At 35.4% G+C, this 21,544-nt stretch overlaps 1 protein-coding gene across 2 annotated transcripts; it reads left to right on the forward strand.

Annotated features, from left to right (window-relative positions):
* The first annotated feature begins 10,382 nt into the window (after positions 1-10,382).
* Positions 10,383-19,140, forward strand: LOC144976733 (triple QxxK/R motif-containing protein-like). Of its 2 annotated transcripts, none has more exons than XM_078921105.1 (4): positions 10,383-10,524; positions 12,824-13,027; positions 15,118-15,200; positions 15,566-19,140. In XM_078921105.1, exons 2-4 carry the CDS (start codon positions 12,967-12,969, stop codon positions 15,683-15,685), a joined length of 264 nt encoding a protein of 87 aa, XP_078777231.1. In that variant the 5' UTR covers positions 10,383-10,524; positions 12,824-12,966; the 3' UTR covers positions 15,686-19,140. The 2 variants fall into 2 exon arrangements, with proteins under 2 accessions (XP_078777231.1, XP_078777230.1); XM_078921104.1 differs by lacking the exon at positions 10,383-10,524 and adding an exon at positions 11,184-11,284.
* Positions 19,141-21,544: the final 2,404 nt, after the last annotated feature.

Here is a 21,544-nt window from a genome sequence, read left to right on the forward strand (position 1 = left end):
TGTTCTGTCAATTTCGACCTGATCATGGTAACGTATTAAGTTTGTTGGGTTTTTTTTCAATGAGACTATGATGTTCTGTGTAATTGTCAAATACCACAATGTATTATTGGCATTTAAAGGTGATGGGAGATGAACTACAGTCTACAGATATAGAATAATAAAAGGTTCTCTCCAAAAGTAGCCATATTGAATGGTAACTTAATCACAGTCTTGGCTGCTCTCGGAGTGAGTGTTGCAGACCATTAGCGGGTGGTTGGATGGGAGCATCACCCTTGAATCATATACCTATGATGTTCGTATGGGTGTACGATCCGATAGTGATGTCGTTTCTTCTTCTCTTTACTAGCCTATCCTGCTTCTTTGGTTTGTGATTGTATTTTTGACAGGGGATATTTTTTTTTCTGTAAATCTTCTGCCTGTTTGTTCTTGGTTATTTATAATTTAGCTTATGATATCTTTAGGTTATGATTTTGATTTACATTTGTACTATTTTTGTTAGATTGCTTGTTTTTTTGTTTCAGCGGTCTCTCATATAACCTCAATTGTGTTGGAAGAGACCTAAAGCAACAAACAAAAAAAAAAAAAAAAGCAGACCATTACACCAAAGCAGCATCTAATCTCTTAAGATAATTTCTGTAGAATCATTCAATTGATTGCAGGCTTATCCAACATTTTGAGATAGAAAATTAAAAGGGAGTCAGCCATAGGCTATTTGAAAGAATGAGCGATTTTAATTTGATTCTGGTGATTGAATGTCTCGAGCTCAGCTGATTGAAAGAATTGTTTGCAGTTGTTGATGTGATTTGAATTTGGTGAAGATTAAGAATGCAAGCTGGCGATGATGAGTAAAATGAGTTTAATATATGATGAAGCCATTCATTATTTTTGTCATTATGTTTTATTACATTTACCACAAACCGTGGCATTTTGAATCCAAATGTAATCATAATTCTCAGTAGTAAAATGAATACACCGTTGTTATGCATGAGATTTCAGTTGAATTGATTTGTTTTTGGATAACTTATTTTGCTTGCCTTTTAAAAAAAAAAATACTAGTATACTACTAATTCATTGGTTTTGTTGACTTGAATGTGTTTGTTTTACATTATTTGTTGCCAACATAGATGCAATATTACTCGTGTTTCATTTTCCTGTTGTTTTTTTAATTTTTTGTTTGTTTTGTTTGTTTTTTTCTCAGTTCTTAAATTTTCTATAACCGTCCTGAAATGATGAGATGATGATGCAGTTTTAAACCAGCCATGTTTAACTTTTTTTCATAAATAGTGATTTTTACCTCATGGAAAATAAGTATAGAAACTTGATTTCACAAGATTGAGATAGTTATCGAGTTCATTTGGATCATTGTCAAATGTTTGGTGTCAAAACTAACAAGAAAATTTCATACAGGAAGATAGACGTTAGGGATTTAGACAATTTAGGCCATTAAATGTATACTCAAGTGTAATAATCACTCAGACCTTTTTGAAGTAGACATATTCTATTTATATCTTTGATATCGGTTTCATGTGTCATGTAACTTGAAGAAGGGATATGAAGTCTGGGTGGCACATTTGAATTGTGTCAAATTGTAGATCTTAAGACTGTTCAGGTCCTTCTTAAAGTAGTTCCTTTTGCCTCTATTTTTTTTTTTTTTCTTCGCCACTGTCAACTCAGATCCTCCATTAATCTCTAACCTTATGATTCGTCTATCATCTTTGATTACTAATGTAGATAACTAATTAGCAAGTGCTGTAAAACTGTGAAAAAAAAAATTAAAAAGTTGAGGAAACTTTTTCTGCGTGCTCCCTCTTTTTTTTTTTTTACTTTCATAGTCATTTTTTGATTCAGCTGTTATTGTCTGGGCATGAAATTATACTAACCTGAATTGACCACTCACCCACCTACCAATAACACATCCACCCTCCCTTCCCCTCCCTGCTTATCCATCATCACGCATTGACTTCCTGCTAACTTGCCTTTTTGTTGGAAATAATCTCTGTCATCATCCATGATTTATTACAATCAATGTATCCAGTTGGTGCCACCGCTTATCACGCACTCCATACTCGTCTTATTTCATTCACAGATATATGACTAAAATGGGATCCAGAAAAAAAATATTTACTTTTGTTTTCTTTTTGAAGTAGGCTACTGTTAGATTTTACTTTTCAATTCGACTCTGTGAAGAAAGCAGTAGCCACAGGCTTTGTCCTGAACTGCTCTTTAAGTGCTTATGATTGGATCTTTAGTTATAACAAGATAAATTATAATTTGAAAAGATTTCGGTCTTGCCTCTTGATGTCTTGAATTGAAATTATAGGTAAAGGAGATAATCCCCAGTGAGTTACATGAGATGGGGGAAAATTAATATTTTTCAATGAAAATATTAATGAAAGAGTGATAATGGAGAGGTTTCTGATGAGAACAATATAGACTGTTCCCCTATTTTTCCATGAAAATCTTCAACATGGAGTGCGGGGTAAGAGGTGTTACACTTGTATTCGGATTATACCCTGTCAGTTGTTAATAGAATCATTATTAATATTATTATCATCTTCATCAACATCATCATCATCATCATCATCCCATAACATTTTTATGATTGCTTCATTACCAAAGTGATGTCATTTGTGAATGCCTTCAGCGTAACGTGATTGTGGTGGTGATTGTCTTCATTGGTCATATTTAATCATGATTGTCAATGTTATCATATTTGCTTATTTTTATCATCTATCATTGTTACAAAAATATTAATTATAATGATATGGTACAATAAATTGTCTAACAAATTCAGTCTTTTTTTATTACTGAAAACCTAATATAAACCTCCCCATTTTTAAACACCTCATAATTATCTCCATTAATTTCAATTTTTTTCTTTTTTTTTTTCTTTTAATTTTTTTGTAATTGAAAAAGAAAATGAATTGTGAACAAATGATTGAATATCTTCACGATTTATGGTTTCGTACATTTTAATTTAAACCATTTCAAACGAGGTTTAAAATAAGTTGACGCAAATTAAATCAGTGATAAACATTGGTTCATCTTTGATTTTGATTTCTGACCATCCACCAAATGGTTTTCATTCATGACCCAAGACGATTATGAGAATTGTAGTAATTGAAGATAATTCAAGAAAAAAAAAGAAAAAAGAAGTAAATGAAAAAGGAAAAGAAAAAAAAAATTAACAAAAAAAAAACGTTTTTTTTACTATATGAAACTTTTTTCTTCTTCCTCTTTGTTTAAAAACTTCTGTGAGTCTGAATTTATTTTCAGTCTATTTTTAAATATCATTTTAATGATTGATTCGTTACCCATCTTCCCAAATTGGTATATTATAGAAATTGCCATTGCTGTTCAATTTCAGTCCTCTGATCTTGGGCTGAATAATCATCTTGAATAGGATACACACTTTATCACTTGTAGCTTTAAAGTTAAAGGGTAATGTGTCAGTTTTACTCATTACCAGAGGGCAATGAATGATGTCTTAAAGGGCGTTGTCCTCATCGTTCATTTTCCTGGTGCTGGGATGACCCTGAACAAATGGCAAGTGTCGTGGACATTTTTTAAAAAGTAATAATGATACCATAAAAACTGGTGACTTAAATTACCATTTTAGATATATGGGTCACATATTTTAGAATGTCGTTGATTAGGCTTGTGCCAGTTTGGTTTCCGTTGTGATGGAGACTTTGTATTTTTTAATTGTCTAGGATCACATTGACAAATTCCTTCCCTTTGTTTTCAGATGATATTGGTACCCGATGTAAATCCTTCATTGTCATTATAATAATAACTAGTGGTATTAGATGTATTATATTTATTATTATTATTATATATATATTTTTTTTTTCAAATTACTTTGTACTTGTGGCCAAGGTGTAGAACTATTATAAACCAACAGGAACAACAACAACAACAACAACAACTTACAAGTTAGGTCAAGTCTGTGTTTGATGCTGATCTGATCTTAAACTATTTAGTCTGTGACGGATACAGTCATACCAAGGTCGATGTTTCAAAATGTACATTTCACCCAAGATTATTTCTATGCTTGGTCTTTTCGAATAGAATTCTGTACAGAGAAATGGGTCAAATTTTGTCAATTGTCAACTTTTGGGGGTTTTTTCCTGACGTGTTGGCCAGCTAAACAGAAATGCCAATTGTTAACATTGTCAGCGTTGTATAGTCTAATAATAATAGTAATAGGCATTTGTCAAATTTTCGATGACTTCAAAAAATGTTTATGGAAATCTGTGATTCGAAGAACACTAGAATGCATGACGCCACTCATAAAACCTTGCTTGTAAATCATAGTGGATCGTTGTCGAATTTCCTCAGTAGTAGTTGTTGTCTCAGACTAGATACACAGACAGATTGCTCTCAGATCTTTTTCTCTTCTCTGATTGAAGAAGTGCTGTATTCGTTTCTTGCATGCTTGTTAATAGTGTCGGGGTTTGAGAGATAAAATTCTTCACTCGTTATGAGATGACCTAGGACTAGGACGTCAAAAAATTCAAATTAATTCCTCAAAGCAATATTCAAGAATCTGAATTTTTTTCCATCGTAATTGGAGTGATCTATATTCAAGTTTTTGTCCAACTGAGTCACATGATTTGGTGTTGCCAACTATTGGATATTTCTTTTGAAATGTACACATGCTGCTTTGTTTCTGAAAGTGGTAAACATACCCATGAGTCAAGCTGAACAAAATGACCAATTGGATATTTCTTTTGAAATGTACACATGCTGCTTTGTTTTTGAAAGTGTTAAACATACCCATGAGTCAAGCTGAACAAAATGACCAATTGTGATGTTAGATATATTTCGAAAACTGTGAATACTTTTCGCTATGTAGGTTACTTTGAGCACATTTTGCAATGTGACCAATGACTCAAGCACATGAAAAGGTAATATAGATCAATGATATTTTTTTCTTTATAAAAAATGATCCAAGTTTAAAACAAAATTTATACACTGTGTATGTTGGAAGTTTTCCCAGTAAAGCCTCTTCTTGACGGAGCCATTAGATATATGCATAGAAGTAGGGTTAGATTTCGATGAATGAGGGTAAACCCAGATACTTTCGACATAAACCTTACTTAAAGGTTAGAACTTAACGTAACCTTAACAGGAGACATGTCTGATACATATAAGGCTTGCTGTGACGTATAACTTGGCCACTCAAGTAGGTATATTGAATGACCACAGGCTGGTAATAATGTCAGCATTAGCTGTGTGATACGATACTGTGTTGATGTTGCCTTCAAATTCAAATCACTCACTCACACTACCACGCTCACCCACACAGACACGTACGTTCAGTAGGTAGGATGTACACAGAGGATTGATGCATCACCTTCATATTGACGCATAAAGGCAAAACACTTTTGTTCATTCTAACCAAATATCGGCGGATCAAGATGACCTTCAGTTTCGTAGACTGCCAAATGTCTTAGTCTTAGCTCTGGGAGTACTGGGTGGGGTCTTTTGACCTCTCATGGTGGGCAGGAGGTCACTTGCTGTGTCTTTTATCTCCCCTATATCTGTTGTCTTTGTTATGGAATGGGATTGCTTACTTTTGTTCTGGCCCTTACCGGAGTCCTTGGTTGAGAGGGAAACAGTCAAATATATAGTGTTTGTTTTGTGAGAGGATATTTTTCTTCCTTGTAATCATCTCTCTTTTATGCATTATTATTATTATTTTTGTTATTATTATTACTATTATTTGATACTTTCTGACAAGTTGTAGGTCATATTAATCAATCGATATTTGGAACAAAACGTTTCTTTTTTTTTTTTAATAAAGAAGGAGAAAAAGATGTATTGTGTCCATGTGCTGCAAAATAGATATAATAACATTAAATACCACAATGCCACTTATACTACAAAATACTACATGCTATTGCTAAGGCCATTGTCATGTTGGTGTGTGCAGGGCCCTGTACTCTGTGCAATAAAATTTGGATTGATCATCAAGATTGTTGTGCTTGGATTATTTTTTTTTTTTTTTTTTTACTTTCATCATATTTAAGTTTTGGGTGATGATTGTCCTAGAGCAGATGAAAAAAAAAAAGAGAGGAAAGGGGGAGGGAGCGGCAGGCATCAGAATGATAGTCCTTGTCTCTTCTATCCTTTCATATAATATTATATATATTGTTCTCGTCCAGACCTGCCTACCATTAGGACAAATTCGTAGAATTGCGAAATGTTGCTCCTATTTCAGTAATTTAAACATATTATAACAGCCCCTATTTAGTCTCTAATAGGATTAACCGGATCAAGCTAAAAATGCATTAACTCACTCAACCCTAACACCGACTATATCCGTAGTTAACCCGTGTTACTTTAACCCATGCCTATTTATTTCATTTTTATGAGTCAAATGCGTGGTATCAAAGCTAATGTTTTTAATTTTTGCATGTTAATGGTAGTTGAATAAAACTATCTATGCACATGCTTATTTTGAATACATTTTTTCCAGTTTTGAAAAGTAGCAAAAATCTCTAGGATTGATTTAGTGAGTTAATGACCGCTTGTGACGTAATCGTGATATTGGCTTAAACAACTTAAATCGAAGGTCCGGGTAAGCTGTCATTTATCCTGGGTGGGGATCCTGACCTCCCATAGTGGGCAGGGAGGTACATACTGTGTCTTCTATCCCCTTTAGGCTGTTTTCCAACATGCTTTCTGTCTTTGTCTTGGTATGAGATTGCTTGGTTTTTTCCTGGCCCTGGTTGGGTGTTCTGACTGAGAGGGAAACAGTCAAATGTAGAGTTAGTTTGGGAGATGATATTTTTTTTCCTTGTAAATCATCTCTCTGATATGAACTGTATTATGTTTGTTTACGTGTTATATATAATTTGTAAACATTTGAGTGTGTTCCTCTTAGTGGGGGCCTGTGCTTGTGTCTGGATGAGACTTTTAGGTGATCTCAAACGAAGTACTTTGATAGTTTGCTCTTGGAATCTACATCTGTTTCCTATTTGAACCAATTCCCCTTTGTCTTACCTTTTCTTGGGTGCTTTAATTGTAATTCTAGAACTTTTTACTTTCCCATTTTCTTCCTTTTTACTGGCGCTGATATGACCTTAATGTGTTGCAAGCGCCGTAAAACCCTTAACAACTGTCATTTATCGAAAAATTAATTACTCACCTTCACCTACTGATTTAGGAGGCAGTGTGGCTAAGCGGTATGGTCTTTGCTTCGTACCCGAATGGTACCAAGTTCGATCACCCGCCGCTTCGCTGTGTGGCCTTGAGCAAGTCACGTCGCTCCTAATGAATCACTGCCTCGACGTATGTACCATACACCGGCAGGGGCGCTTAATTGCTGACCTAGAGCAAGAGGTGGACCGGTGCACCGTCACTAGACCATCCCGGAGAAACCAGCAAATTTCGGGCGCCTAAACCGGCCTGACGTGGGAAGCGCGAACTGGATGTGATTCAATCTGGCGCCCGAATAGGAATACCCCTATCCCGGGCATTCGTTCGGTAGGCCGTTTTCATGGCGTCACCTACCGGACACGTTCGATGGACCGTTTTCATGGCGTCACCCATCGGACACCCAAGGCTGTCTAGGCACCGCTAGCCGGACACCCTCTCCATTCTGTTATCCCAGCCCCTTGCGGCCCAAACCTAAAGCGGTAAAGCGGACCAATGGCACGCATGCCCAGCCGCAAGGCGAGGACGGCGGCTACACTGGAGATACGACTCCTGTGGGGGCAGAGAGTACGTTTTCCAAATGGCTGTACTGAAAGGGTCATGATTGGGAAATCAATGACCTGAAGGGACGATTTCGCACGTCACCTCCTTGTCGTAGGGAGGCGTACAGGGCTCAATCGTGGGTACTTGGCAAAACCTAGCAGGTAGGAGATGTACGAAGCCCAGACGTGAGAACTTGGCACCTCCTATGAGTGTGGGGGGTGCCCGCGACTCGGACCAACGATGTAGCCGGAGTGGGAACCAAACCTCCTGGTAGGTAGGAGGAAACTCCTGGCAGGTAGGAGCAATTGGACCCAGACGACCACAGACACTCCTGTGTTATCTATGCAGACGACCCTCGCCGCGTAAACGAGCAGGGCTCCAGTCGCTGACGTGGTTGGTGGTTGAGTTCTCGCATCCTGCCTGGGGACCGATGCAGGGACAGGCGGGCTCTGCTTCCATGTTCGCAGAAGACCACGTATTCTATCCAGGTGTTGTAAGGCGGCGGTTGAGGGATAGTCGCTTGAGACTAAGCCTGGCTGCCGAAGCTTTTTCCCCCAGCGGAGTTTGGCTATGGGCGGCGGAGATCCGACCAAATATTTGGCGAATATGGAAACCCGGGGTAACAGAGTGAGGGTGGTGGATGCCATTAGAATCTGCTCTGCTCTAGTTCAATAATTTGCGGCGGTACACTGCGACCAACGCCTGGGTTATTCCAGTCTCCCCTTGGAATAGACCCTAGAGACAAATTTCCCCTATGGAATGAATAAAGAGAATTTTATTTCTTTAAAATGATTTTTCTGTACACTGCACGAACGGAAGTTGTATTGAATTAATGAATGACTTCAGACCTTCACCTTTGTCATGGTTTTATGAGTGCTCAAGAGCTAACTCGACTACATTCATAAAATAAAGATGTGACAAATAAGGCCCCCAGAATTTACGAGTTACTTTTAAAATAAAGAAGAAATGACGAATTGGTTTAAGATGATGAGAATATAGAAGGATGAAATTTAATGAGATGAATGTTCTTATAAATAATGATCGCAGTAGTTACAAATGATAACATGACAATATTACATAACTTCTGTGATCTTGAGGATAAAGTTGTATGGACTTGTTAAGTACTAGTACTACTTCCAGACAGAGGACATAATATTCAACGACATCCGGACACGACAATCCTGACAGTGACTGGCAAAGATGAATAATGAAGCTCCGGCGTCTTGATAGTGGAATCAAATAATGCAGTTTTCCAACAAGTCCCGATAATAAGATATCAATCATAAAATACAAGTGATATGAGGAGTGGAGTGGTCGAGCCGTCAAGAGAATTGAGTGAGGAAGATTAAATCAACCAGCTATTATAATAGGCTTTTAACGAAATCGGGCCGAACGGATATAGCCTTCTCACGTGACCATGAACGAGATCTGGATAGTGAAGACTCTCAAGCGGTATGCAGCATCGGATCTACCATGTGTTAGGGGAGGGGCAAGGTCAGTGTCATTCAATAGTATATATAATTGTGCATGTGGCGGAGAGAAAATTATAAATTGATTACGGGGGAAGGTGGGGGGAGGGTTGACCCACAAACGACCGAGGTGTTGGGCTTCGGGTAGACCATGATACGAAATCAAAGAGAAAAGGCCGCTGGTACTTGGATGGTGGAAATGGTTGGGGGGGGGGGGGGGGGGGGGTAGTGACAATCAGCATGGGATGTATACATTAACATTAATAATATAGGCAATAGATGACCAGGGATGTGTATGTTTGTATATATATATATATATATATATATATATATATATATATATATATATATATATATGTGTGTGTGTGTGTGCGCGCGCGCGCCTGTGTGTGTGAAAGGGATTACACAAAAACACCTTTCTCTGTAGCTTCCAAATGATTACGTATACGATAAATTTGAAAACCACATTGTTTGAATCAGCTTGCAAAAAGGAGAACATTTATCTTTGTTTCACAAAAATAGGTTTAGAAATTTAAAAAAATTTCTAGTAGATTGATTTTGAAAAAAATATTGCTCAATTTTTTTAAAACTTAATGATAGTTTATTTATTTTCCGGTCGATTTTCTTGATTTATATCTCATTTTTCAATTCTCAATGCGACGAGCACACTGATGTATCTCGTGTGGTTCAAAAGCGTTGTTGGTTTTTTATAATATATATATATATATATATATATATATATATAATATATATATATATATATATATATATATATATATACTGAGAGTCCTGCCTCACTAATTAATTCCTGAGCGTTGAGATGGTGACGCAACTATTACATACAAGACCTTGCAGTCGAGTCGGCAGGGCTTTTGGGTTACACAACGACTATTTACCCATCGGTCAGCGGTACTCTTTGATGCATACAACACTCACCGCCTTTACGCAAAGCCGCCTGCCCATAAATCAAGAGATGATCTCGTAACTGTTCACAAGCGAACTGTCAAACGAGCAATCGATGATTGGATAAGAATCTCAAGATCTCATATAATAAGGTAAGTTTTGGAGAGGTGATATCCCCCCACCCGTCATCGGACAGAACTTTCATTGCATTATATCATATAAGCTCCGCCTCCTCTTTCTATTCCGGAGTGACGAGATTAGACGAGAGGACGCGAGAAAAAATTGAACACGTGATCGGTAAGTCGATCGTTCGGGCTGCTTCGGCTTGTAACTATAACTCCGTAATACCGTGCTACGTGACGGAAGGTAGAACGAAAAGTATTCACGAATTTGAAATGAATTCAAAGAGAAGGCTATTAAAGGAATAACAATCTAATATTAGAAGGTAAAGTTTTTCTAAGCCTACCGAAATATAACTGCTTCTCCCCTCCTTTCTCCCACCGACGTTCGCATTCACCATACCCCCCCCCCTCTCTCTCTCTCTCTCTCTCTCTCTCTCTCTCTCTCTCTCTCTCTCTCTCTCTCTCTCTCGTCGTGTATGTGTGATCGATCGCGTGTTAGTCTAGACGATGCAATATGCACGGGTGACAAGTGACAATGATTGTTTGCACAACCTTCGTTCGTAACTACATAATTGCATTAATTAATAATAATACAAATAAAGTTTCATTCATTGAATTTCAGAGCCATTGGACCCGGAGTTTATCCCGGTTTCTATAGCATGAAACGGACAAGAGCAATTTCTTGCTATCCTTTGGATAGGACGCTAGTCTATCACAAAGTACTTTCCACCAAATGAGCTACCCACTGCTGGGTGGACAGGGGCGTCAGAAAAAATCTCGACTGCACGTGCGCGTGAAGCGAGTGCTCCAACAACAGAGCTATTGGGACCCCCCCCCCCCCCCCCCCCCCCCAATTGCATTAATTGCATCCGTTAAATCCACTGGTGGACGGAAAACATCTGTGTATTCATTCCACTGGTGGACGGAAAAAGCCGAAATGTCATAGGAGCTCTTTTGTCAAAATGATTCGTTCTTGACTGTTGACCTTTCACCTTTTTGTTGACAACACAGCACCGAGCTTGGTACATTTGCAACTTGCAATACGAGACCCCAGCATGAACGGAGGGAAATAAAAGGGCAGAGGTAGCTATTAAATTTGTTTGATGTTTTGTTACTAGTAATTTGTCCAATGTTGGATTTGAAACAAGACACTGTACTGCCCAAGCTTCGTTTAATACATTCTTAAAAGCATATCCATTACATTCATTTATTATATTTTTGTCAAAGTCAAAGAAAGACAATTATGAAGAATTGTTGTTAATATCTAATGATATACCTAATATAAATATAAGTACTGAAAGTGTAATGTAAACTGTAATGAATGCAACTGTTTAGTTTGCAGTCAAAAATTTTAATATAGCACAACACCAACAAGTATAATTTAACGCCATAACCACCCCTAACTCTCCCTCCTCCCTTAGGTCTTTTTGTTGTTGTTGGTTTTTGTTTTGTTGTTGTTATTGTTGTTGTGTTTTATCACTTTGTTTACATTGTAGATCCGGGAAGAACTTCCATATATACAGGCGCCACTCAGGGAAGACCCACGATGATACATCAAGTGTCATAGGCTTAGAAAAACTTTACCTTTAATACATAGATGTGCATTATAATTCAAATATACATAGACGTCTAGATATATTATAAACATATACATATGTATTCAATAGTCAATAGATTCAAAATTGAAATAGTCAGGAGTCGTGTATGTACTCCACTATTCAATGTGCAATATTTTTGACAGTTAAGATTGCAGTACTAACTGCAAATAGAGTCTCGCTTATATCAACAATATATGACTATGTCAAACATCCGTATGTGAAAACTCAAGAAAATGTACACACAAAAGTAGATTGTTATTGTTATGATTATGTGTAATGCCGCCAATTTTCACACTGAATATTGTTACTTTGAGGGTGACAAGAAAAGAACAAGATCCAGAGAATGAAACAATAGGGGATATTCTGTGAAATAGTGGCTTTCTCGCGATTGGTTTGAGAGTTAAACGTTTTAGCCACTGTGGGGAGGTGGCCGTGGCCATGTAGATTTATTCTAACCGCTATTTCATTTTGAACTATTTTATGTAAATTTAAGATATATGCATTGACTCTATAGGGATATTTTCCTTATTTAAATTGCATCGAGTAAATTAAATACTAAATAAAGTTAATATCATTTTTAAACTGCCATTCTTTTGAGGCAGTAAAAAAAAACAATAAAACAAACATTTTAAAAATCAAAAACAAAACAAACGTGTGTTTCGTATTTTAAAGTTGCTTTCATTTTCTGGTGTGTTTTGAAGTATTGTTTTATTCTTCTTATTTTTATGTTTGTGTCTTTTGTATCACTATCATTATGTATATCTACAGCTGTTGTCATACAGGGTAGATGCAGTTTAAAACGATGAGATGATGGTGATCATGATGAAAATAATGATGATGATGATGATGATGTTGATTTTGTCACTTTGGCCTTTCACACGCATTAATTGGAGCATAAGCCATCAGCAAATCTCCATGTTAACCGGCTCTGTGCCATCTTCTCAGTTCCTCTTCATCTCTAACTAGCATATATCAGAATTATCTAGTTATGGACCATATCCAAGTTTGTTTTTATGCTCCATAGGTCATAGGTTCACTGGATAGTCTCCAAAACTGTATCATTCATGTCAGTGACGTTTTACAGGCAAGGTGTGTCACAGAGTAGAATGAGTATTGACTGAGGGAATAAAAGGATTACTGCAGTTCTACTTTTGTGATAAGCCAGAGATGGGCAGAAAAGATGCGCAACATTGTTTCACTCCAGTGGATCAACACCGGAAACAAATAGGTTGGTAATGATGGTAGTATTCTTATCAGAAGCAGAAGCAGCATCAGCATGTACAGATCTGCCAACCTTCCCGATTTCATTGGGAAATTCCTGATCTGGTTGAACTGGTTCTCTAACAGATTACAGATAGATTTTCCTCATTTAGAGCTTCACATTATTTTTAAGGGAATGTCAATAAACATGATAAATATGGTTATATGATTTGATATTGCAATCTAGTATATGGTGCCTCATTTTCACGTTATCATTTGACTTGGATCTGGTAATAGCAATAGGATGACATCATCACCTTATAAGAATAGCACATTGCAGTGCAAAAATAATTTTTTTTAAACAACTAAAAACAATACAACAGCAACAATAATAAAAACAAAACATACGCAACAGAATAGTCCTGTAACTGTAAATTGTTATTTACTTATATTTGCCCGTTGAATTTGTTATTCGTTGTCAATGTGGCAGACTCAAGTTTGACAAATCTAAAATTCTCAATTTGGCATTTTGAAAAGTTGGTAGGTCTGATGTATTTAAGTCTAGAAATTAGTCTGCTATTGCTTCAGCGCTGTTCCCGTGTTAGAATTTTAAATTGTTTATTTATTTTATTTTTTTATTTGTTATGTTTATGTTTTTTTTCTCAAAATTTGAAGGTCTAACTATTTTAAAGCATTATGCCCATGCAAGCCCACGTCTGAATATATCTATCATTTGAACTTGGACTATAATTGTATCTAAACTGTTTATAATTTTTTCTTTGTTTTTGCCATTGTAGATCTCAGATTCATGTTTACCATTCTTCTTCTTCTTCTTCTTCTTCTCCTTCTTCTTCTTCTTCTTCTTCTTCTTCTTCTTCTTCTTCTTCTTCTTCTTCTTCTTCTTCTTCTTCTTCTTCTTCTTCTTCTTATTTTATTATTATTATTATTATTATTATTATTATTATTATTATTATTATTATTATTATTATTATTATTATTATTATTATTATTATCATTATTATTATTATTATTATTATTATATCATTTAAAAGATTAAATGCAAGCTTGACTCATGACGAAAAAAATAATATTATGTAAAGGCCTTCTTTTTTCTGATTTTAAAACAGATGCAGAGCATTAGACTAAAACGTATTTAAGAATGAACAGAAATTTTATTATGTGGTACACCTTCTAAGTCTGGAAGACTGGTTTACATAGCAATTCCTTTTTAAACAGCCACGTCTCCCTGACAGGTAGAGCAAAAAATCTTGGTTTTGTGCGGGACGACGCTTTAGGTCTGGAACACTAGATTGACCAGATGATGAGGACCATAAAATATGAATTGAATATATTACAAAGAATGAAACGGTTCCTTCCAGCCAACCAGCTTAAAGCAGTTGTCTGTGCACTCATTCTCTCACCCCTCTACTATTGCAAATAGCTGTTTGTGGGCCTTACTGACAAGAATGTTGATAGACTGCAAAAGAACATGGCTGTTAGAATGGTTCTGGGCATTGGTCATCACGAGAAAACAAAAGTGGAAACTATACTCAGAACCCTTCGTGGTTGCCCATTCGAGCCAGAATCGAATACAAAATTGTCCTTTTTTTGTTTCAATGCACTTAATACCCAATCTTCAAGCTACACTCAAGAACTTGTTGTCCCCTACTCCCCACTTTGTCAGCTTAGATCATCGGAGATCTTGCTAATATAAGTGAAAAAGTGCCAAAAACACGGCTGACTTATTTCAGCAATAGATCTTTGTATAAAGCAAATCCTTCCATTTGGAAACTGTTCCTTTGTCAGTGAGGCTGGGGAGCAGCATGAGGATTTTAAGAAAAAGTTGAAAACTTATCTTTTCCAGAAATGTTTATCATAGATGTTTTCTGATTGATGAGTTTATGATTTGTTTTATTTTTAGTTCTCATTTGTCGAATATCACTTTGTAAAACTTGTAAAGTTAGTGTGTGCGACTGTTGTATGGGTCTTTTGGCATGGTATAAGTGTGTTTGCAGTTTGTCAAGAGATATTGTAAAGTGCTTTGAGGTCTCGACATTAAGCGCTACAGATGAATACTTTATTATTTATTATTATTATATTGTTATTATTTATCGTCAGGCAAACATGACTGGAAGAAATCAAAGAAGGAAATTAAACACATGAAATCGCGAGCAGACCAGAATGCACCTTTGTCCACACAGGTAACAATTTTAGAAAAGAAGCGATATACAAATGATATTATTTGGGTTAATGCAAAATTTTTGTCATTGTTACATTCTTGCATAATGTTTTATTAAAAATAGATAACAAAGTATTACAATTAAATATAACAATTACAACTCACAAAACAGTCAAGGCAACCATAAAAAGTTTAACTAGCATTAAGAGACATGATCTATTTTGATACCCCACATATTGTGTCATTTGTTTTCAGGTAATATCAACCTATAAAGTCAACAAACTCTAACGTTCTGTAGGTGTTGACATTTAGTGGACTGCATCGTATACATTATTTTATGACTCCCGTTTATTTCAATGTCTCCCTCTTCCTTCTCTCCTCTCCCAGCAAATTGTGTTATATTTAGGTCTCGGTATAGCAGTGGTGACAACCCTGTACATGTTCCTCTTCTGGTATTTGGGACTGGCAGCCGTTGAAGACATCAGTCGTAACAACGTTCCTGTTTGATCTACAAGATATTAATTAGTTATGAATCATTGTTATTTCACATCATGTAAGCTTTGCTCATCCACTGTATGACTGGTGACCTGTACCTTAGACCATTTTAATGCAAAATACAAAGACTATATTTATACAGTAGAACGCGGAAATAGCGAGTTCGACGGGTCCACTCCTGATTACTCGCTATTTCCGAGTTCTCGCTATTCCCGAGTTGCCAGGAAAGGTTATAATATTGCTGGTTATTCCCCTCAGTGTGTAATTCGAGTAAAAGCCGTCGCCCCTATTTCAATTTCTTCACAGAAGTGGCAGAATGCTTGTTTTTTTTTTGTTGTTTTTTGTTTTTATTTTCAAGTAAAATCATGACTAGAAAAAAAAACAAGAACATAGAAGTGTGTGTGTGTGTGCGTGTGCGCGCGAGTGTTTGTATGCACTCGGCATGTTTGATGAGGTAAGCAAGCGCATCACTCAATCACTGACCCATTGAAATAATGGTTCCACACTCCCCTCTCTCGCTGATCGTGTCGTTCGTTAACGATGCTACTCGCTGACCGATGCTGCGAAGTGAGGCATGTTGACATGTGCTTACCTCGCGCGTCGCATGGCACCACATTAGGTGAATAATTGACCCCCACCCCTAATACACACACACGCACACAAACCCAACCCCCACCCAAATTTGTTTCGCCTATTATGTACTACTACAGACTAGGCTACTACTATGTAATATTACTCGTAACGAAAAATAAGAAAAGAAAAGAGGCTAGGCTAAAAATATTTAAATTGCCATTGTCTCTTGTTTTGCTTTACTTCGTTCGCAGTCCTAGGCTGGGGCAGGAAATGCTCGTTATTTCCGAGTTGACCTCTTTTTCATACTCGCTACTTTCATGCTAATTTTATTGACTCAAATAAGGGAAAAAAACGGGGATTTAGATTTTACTCGCTATATCCGAGTTCTCGCTATTTCCGAGTACGTTACTTTCATGTTCTACTGTATAAATTATGAATTAGCCAAGAATTTATTTTGCATTTGGTTATATGGCTGATATATATGTACACGTAGGTAGATACCAGCGATTTTAAATCATTAAAATGTTTTATTTATATTCATGGCCGCAGACAAAAGAGATAATGTGTAGAAAAGTCTTTGTGTCAGCTGAACTAAGACTGTAAGGTCATAGCTGTCTGGGTTTGTAATTTGATTTTGTTGAATCTGTCATCTGCATTTTTTGCCAAATTGGGACCTAAAATTTGCCAAAATTTGCCCAAAAAACCCCCAAAATTTGCCAAGAAATTTGCCAAAAAGCCCAAAATTTGCCAAAAAATTTGCCGAGGAGAACTAAGCATTTCAGTAAAAATTAACACGCGATACAGAAGGAAAAAAATATAAAAGTCAATTTATTACATTTAAGGAGGCTACATTATGAATAGCGTTGTTACAAAGATTTTAAAGGATCATTATCCGTAGAGAGTAGCTTCCTTTGGTTTGGGCCCAGGCACAGAGTTCTATGGGCCCAGGCAAAGCTGCAACATTTCTCAAGTTTCGCACTTTTTTTTCTCGTTATTTTGTTTTTGCTTCTTTTTTTTCTCAAAATTTGCCACGCGATTTGCCAATTTCCCCAAATTTTGCCACGATTTGCCAATTTTGGGAAATTTGCCAAAATTTGCGGATCGCCCTGATATTTGCGGCCGCAAATTGCCATTTGCGGCCGCAAAAAATGCAGATGACAGTTGAATGGTTGTTTCACTCTTCACAAATGAGGTTTGATATTTATCTTATCTTGACAAGATGTCTCATTGTTTTCATGTATAGTCCTGTATCAGTGATGCGACTAGCATTCTGCATTTTGGTGAAAAATTGTAGGATGTTATTACACTCTTGGTTGTTGTACTTCTGATTAGAGTGACTGCATTCTTGGTGAAAACTGATCTTTTGGTAAAAAAAAGGTGAATTGTTAGTGCAATCATGGTAAATTGGTCAGGTGTTACTGCACTCTTGTTAAAAATGGTAAAAAATGTTTGCACACTTGGTGTGAAAATGGTAAAATGTGATTGCAGTCTTGATGAAAATGGGAGGGTTTTGTGTAAAGTTTGAGTAGAATCACATGTAGAGGGATTTGTGTAAATGGTATAAAATCTTTTAAAATAATATTAGATATGAACTATAATGTGTATGCTTTTCCCATGTTGTCAACATTTGTGAGCCACAGCCTCAGTCTGGTTGGATATTTCAACATGAAGTTTAAATTAAGGAATTTCAGTCAAACATTTTTAGGTTTACTGAATTTTGCAATGGTTCTGATCATTTAATTTTAGATTTTGTCTTTGCCGCACCAAAATACCAGACTGTGGCAATGAGTTACTTATAATAATAGACCAGCTACCCAGTCACTGGTGGGTGGGCAGAGAGGTTAAAAAATAATTATTTAAAAATGTGGATTTGAACCGAGTAATTGAATGTGAATCCAGTACTTTTGAGCTAAGCCACCAAACAAAACGCTGTGTTCAGACAACGGGTCATGTTATATGTCACAGCATAAACTGATAGGTATCAACAACTTTAAACAATTAATGCAACAACAAAAAAATGTATAATTTCACTTATTTGGTAATTTTATCTTAAAATAGCCTTTCCAGCATCTGGTTCAACCGAACATGATACCAGTTTTAGACGACGAGTCATGTCATTCATTTTTAATTAATTGATTTTTAAATAAGAAATTTATATCTTTTTTACTGCTACCTGTTGTTTTTTTTTTAGTATTTATATCTGTGATATATAATTATTATTATTATTTTTTTTGGATTTTTTTTTTTTTTGGTTTGTTTTGTGATCAAACGTTTGTATGAGAAATTTCAATTTGTTTTACTCAATGATCATAATTGTATTTATATTACTATAATTTTAATGACATTAACACCAATATTAGATGACTTCAGATTTGTTGTGTGTCAAAGCAGGACATCCATGTTGAATAATCTATTATAATTGAGAATTATTGAGTCTTATCCAATTTTTAAAATTGGAATTTCATCGAAATTTCTTCAAGCTTAAGTAAACAGGGTAGATAATTATGCATATCTGAAAATTTGTGCTACACTCCAGCAAAGTTTTCTCGAACACCATGCAGGAGTGTATATTCTCTTTTCTATATTTTCCATGATTGAAGGATCCTGATATGAGTCTGATCAACATTGTCATATATTTATAATACAGTGTCTTTTTGATTGAATATCCAAGTATGTTCTTAATTGTCTGGTATAATTAATGTTATTGGTAATTTAAACTTCTCATCTTGATACCCATTCAACTAATACTAATAGAGAGACCAATCTTTGTTATAGATGAAAATAAAAGGACACAAAAACAAGAAAAAATTTTCAACAAACAAAAAAAAAAACCCCAAACCAAACGAACAAACCAATAAGATGCCAATTTATATATTGTTTATTGCTTGTGAATAACCCTCTCTAAATATATATATATATATATATATATATATATATATATATATATATATATATATATATATATATATATATATATATATGTGTGTGTGTGTGTGTGTGTGTGGATAGATTGAGATGGCCCCTTACTCATCAAAAAATCTTAAACTTGACACTACTTTATAAGTCTTTTTTTTTTTTGACAAGTTTTGGTTTAATCTTCAGCTACTGATAAAAGGAGAGGATAGAACATAAATTGATAAATTGTCTGTAATGTTTACTATGTCTAATTGGAATTAAAGATTGTATTAAAATACTTGTCATTGACATGTTAAAGGGCGTGAATGAAACGGTGTATCTAAATGAAGTGTCTTTCAAGTAAGATCAATAATATATAATCAAATAGATATCACATCGACTTAGGTCTTCAATCACAGCACATGTCATCCATTTTATATAGCTTTTACTCATTTATGTAGCTCAGCCCCTTTTGTCTGCAAATGCTGCTTCTCTGTCTCTGGCAATAAAATCCGTGTTAAAAATTAGTTCAGTATTTTGCTTTCAATTTCAAGGTCTAAATTCCAAACAATTTTATCACCCCCTCCTTGGTTTGCTGTTTTTCACCTATAGGTCAATAAGAGCTTTGCGGCTTGAGATATTCAGATGAAAACAGTCAGGTCTGCAATATTTTTTTTCAGTAGCTCTTCAGAGCCATAAAGCCTATGGATCCGGACTTTTTTTCCAATTTCTTGAGCTAGAAATGGACAGCAATTGCTAACTACCCTTTGGGTAAGACTCTAGTCTATCGCAAAGTATATTTAACCAAGGCTACTTGACTCAGCAACTAAGCAGAGCTTGTTGTGCTGAACAAATTATGTATAGTATATAGTGTACGTTTGGGTGTAAAGAAATCGATGTTTTTGTTGGGTGTGACATTCCAGGGAAAATCCTGAAAATGATCGGTAAGGAGAGAGCTATGGTCTGATGTCCATTGATTGCATGTTTGTCTTTGTCGTCCACCTTGATGTGTGAGCCAATGATTAAATGCCTACTATGTTTATCAATTTTAAATTGCAATGATGAAAGGTAATGGAAGCTTCGATTTGCTTTACGAAGAGAGATGATGTGGGCGTTTCAGGCTTCCCCTTTTATCAACAAAACACGATGAATGAAATACTAAAGATGAATGAGAGGTGAGAGGTAAGTGCAGATGGTTTCTGATTCACCTGCTATTCTCTCACCTATCATTTGTCTTTAGCGTTTCATTTACGGTGCTTTGTTGACATGGGGGAAAAATTAGAAACATCCACATGATTCCGTCTTCCTAAATTAAATTGGAGCTTCCATTACATTTTATTATTGTTATTATTTATTATTTCTTCAAGCGTCAAGCATCAATTTTTGCATAATGTTTATTTTACTAAATAGACAGGGTGGTCAATTCAAATTCAATTCAAATAAATGGAACAACAATTGTATTTTCCATCTTCATTCAATTTTGAAGTTATAATTTATGATTCTTACACTCTTGCTTCTTTTTGGAAACCAGGACGTGTTCCCATCTGCTGCACGAGTGTGCAAATGCGTGTTAGGAATAACAACGTTTTTAATTCCAAAACGCATGAGTGTAAAAAAAAAAAATTCGACCCAATTTTGATTTCATTATCTCTAAATAAAAGAAATTTATTTTACGAAAATACTTAAATGATACTTCTTTTTTTAAAATCTTATTTTAGTGAAAATTAATATTGATTACCTAACGTCACAAATTATTATTGTAAACTTGATATCATTACCCGTTATTATACGAGGTGGAGGGGTAGAGTAAAACAGTTCTTTTTAATTATTTTTTTCCCTAAACAGTGCAATTAGTATTTATTTAATGAACATCTTTTGTTTGTTTTTTAATCCACCTGTTCAACGCTTATATTATTTTATTCATAACTTAAGAACTCTGATATTTTACATAAAAAGTGAATATTAACGAATGTGAAGAGATAACTGTCATTTCAGTACTCCAGTCAGAGTTTTGTTGATAATTATTGTTTTACCACTAAAATGGATGAATCCAAAGAGATTTATTCCATACTGAATTTAAAATGGTACTTAACTAACGCATACATCATTAACTGCCTTTTGCAATTTATTTAAACAAATGTTTATCAAATTTACTTTATTTTTATTTCATGATGATTGCCCTAATTATACTTACATACTATATTATTTTATTCTAATAGGAAAATAAATTTCATTTATTTTAAAATTATGACAGATCTTTTCTTTATTAATTGTGATGTATAGATTGTTGTTTGTGTTTGTTTTTTTATAGGCGTATCACGGCACTTGCGACACATGTCATTTAGGCCATTTCAACGCCAATACAAGGGAAGGAGATGGGATAACGAAAAAAAAAATCTAATA

This window comes from Berghia stephanieae, chromosome 7 (genome assembly GCF_034508935.2).
Source record: "Berghia stephanieae isolate SIO BIC M18660-M18661 chromosome 7, UCSD_Bste_1.3, whole genome shotgun sequence".
Classification (NCBI taxonomy): domain Eukaryota; kingdom Metazoa; phylum Mollusca; class Gastropoda; order Nudibranchia; family Aeolidiidae; genus Berghia; species Berghia stephanieae.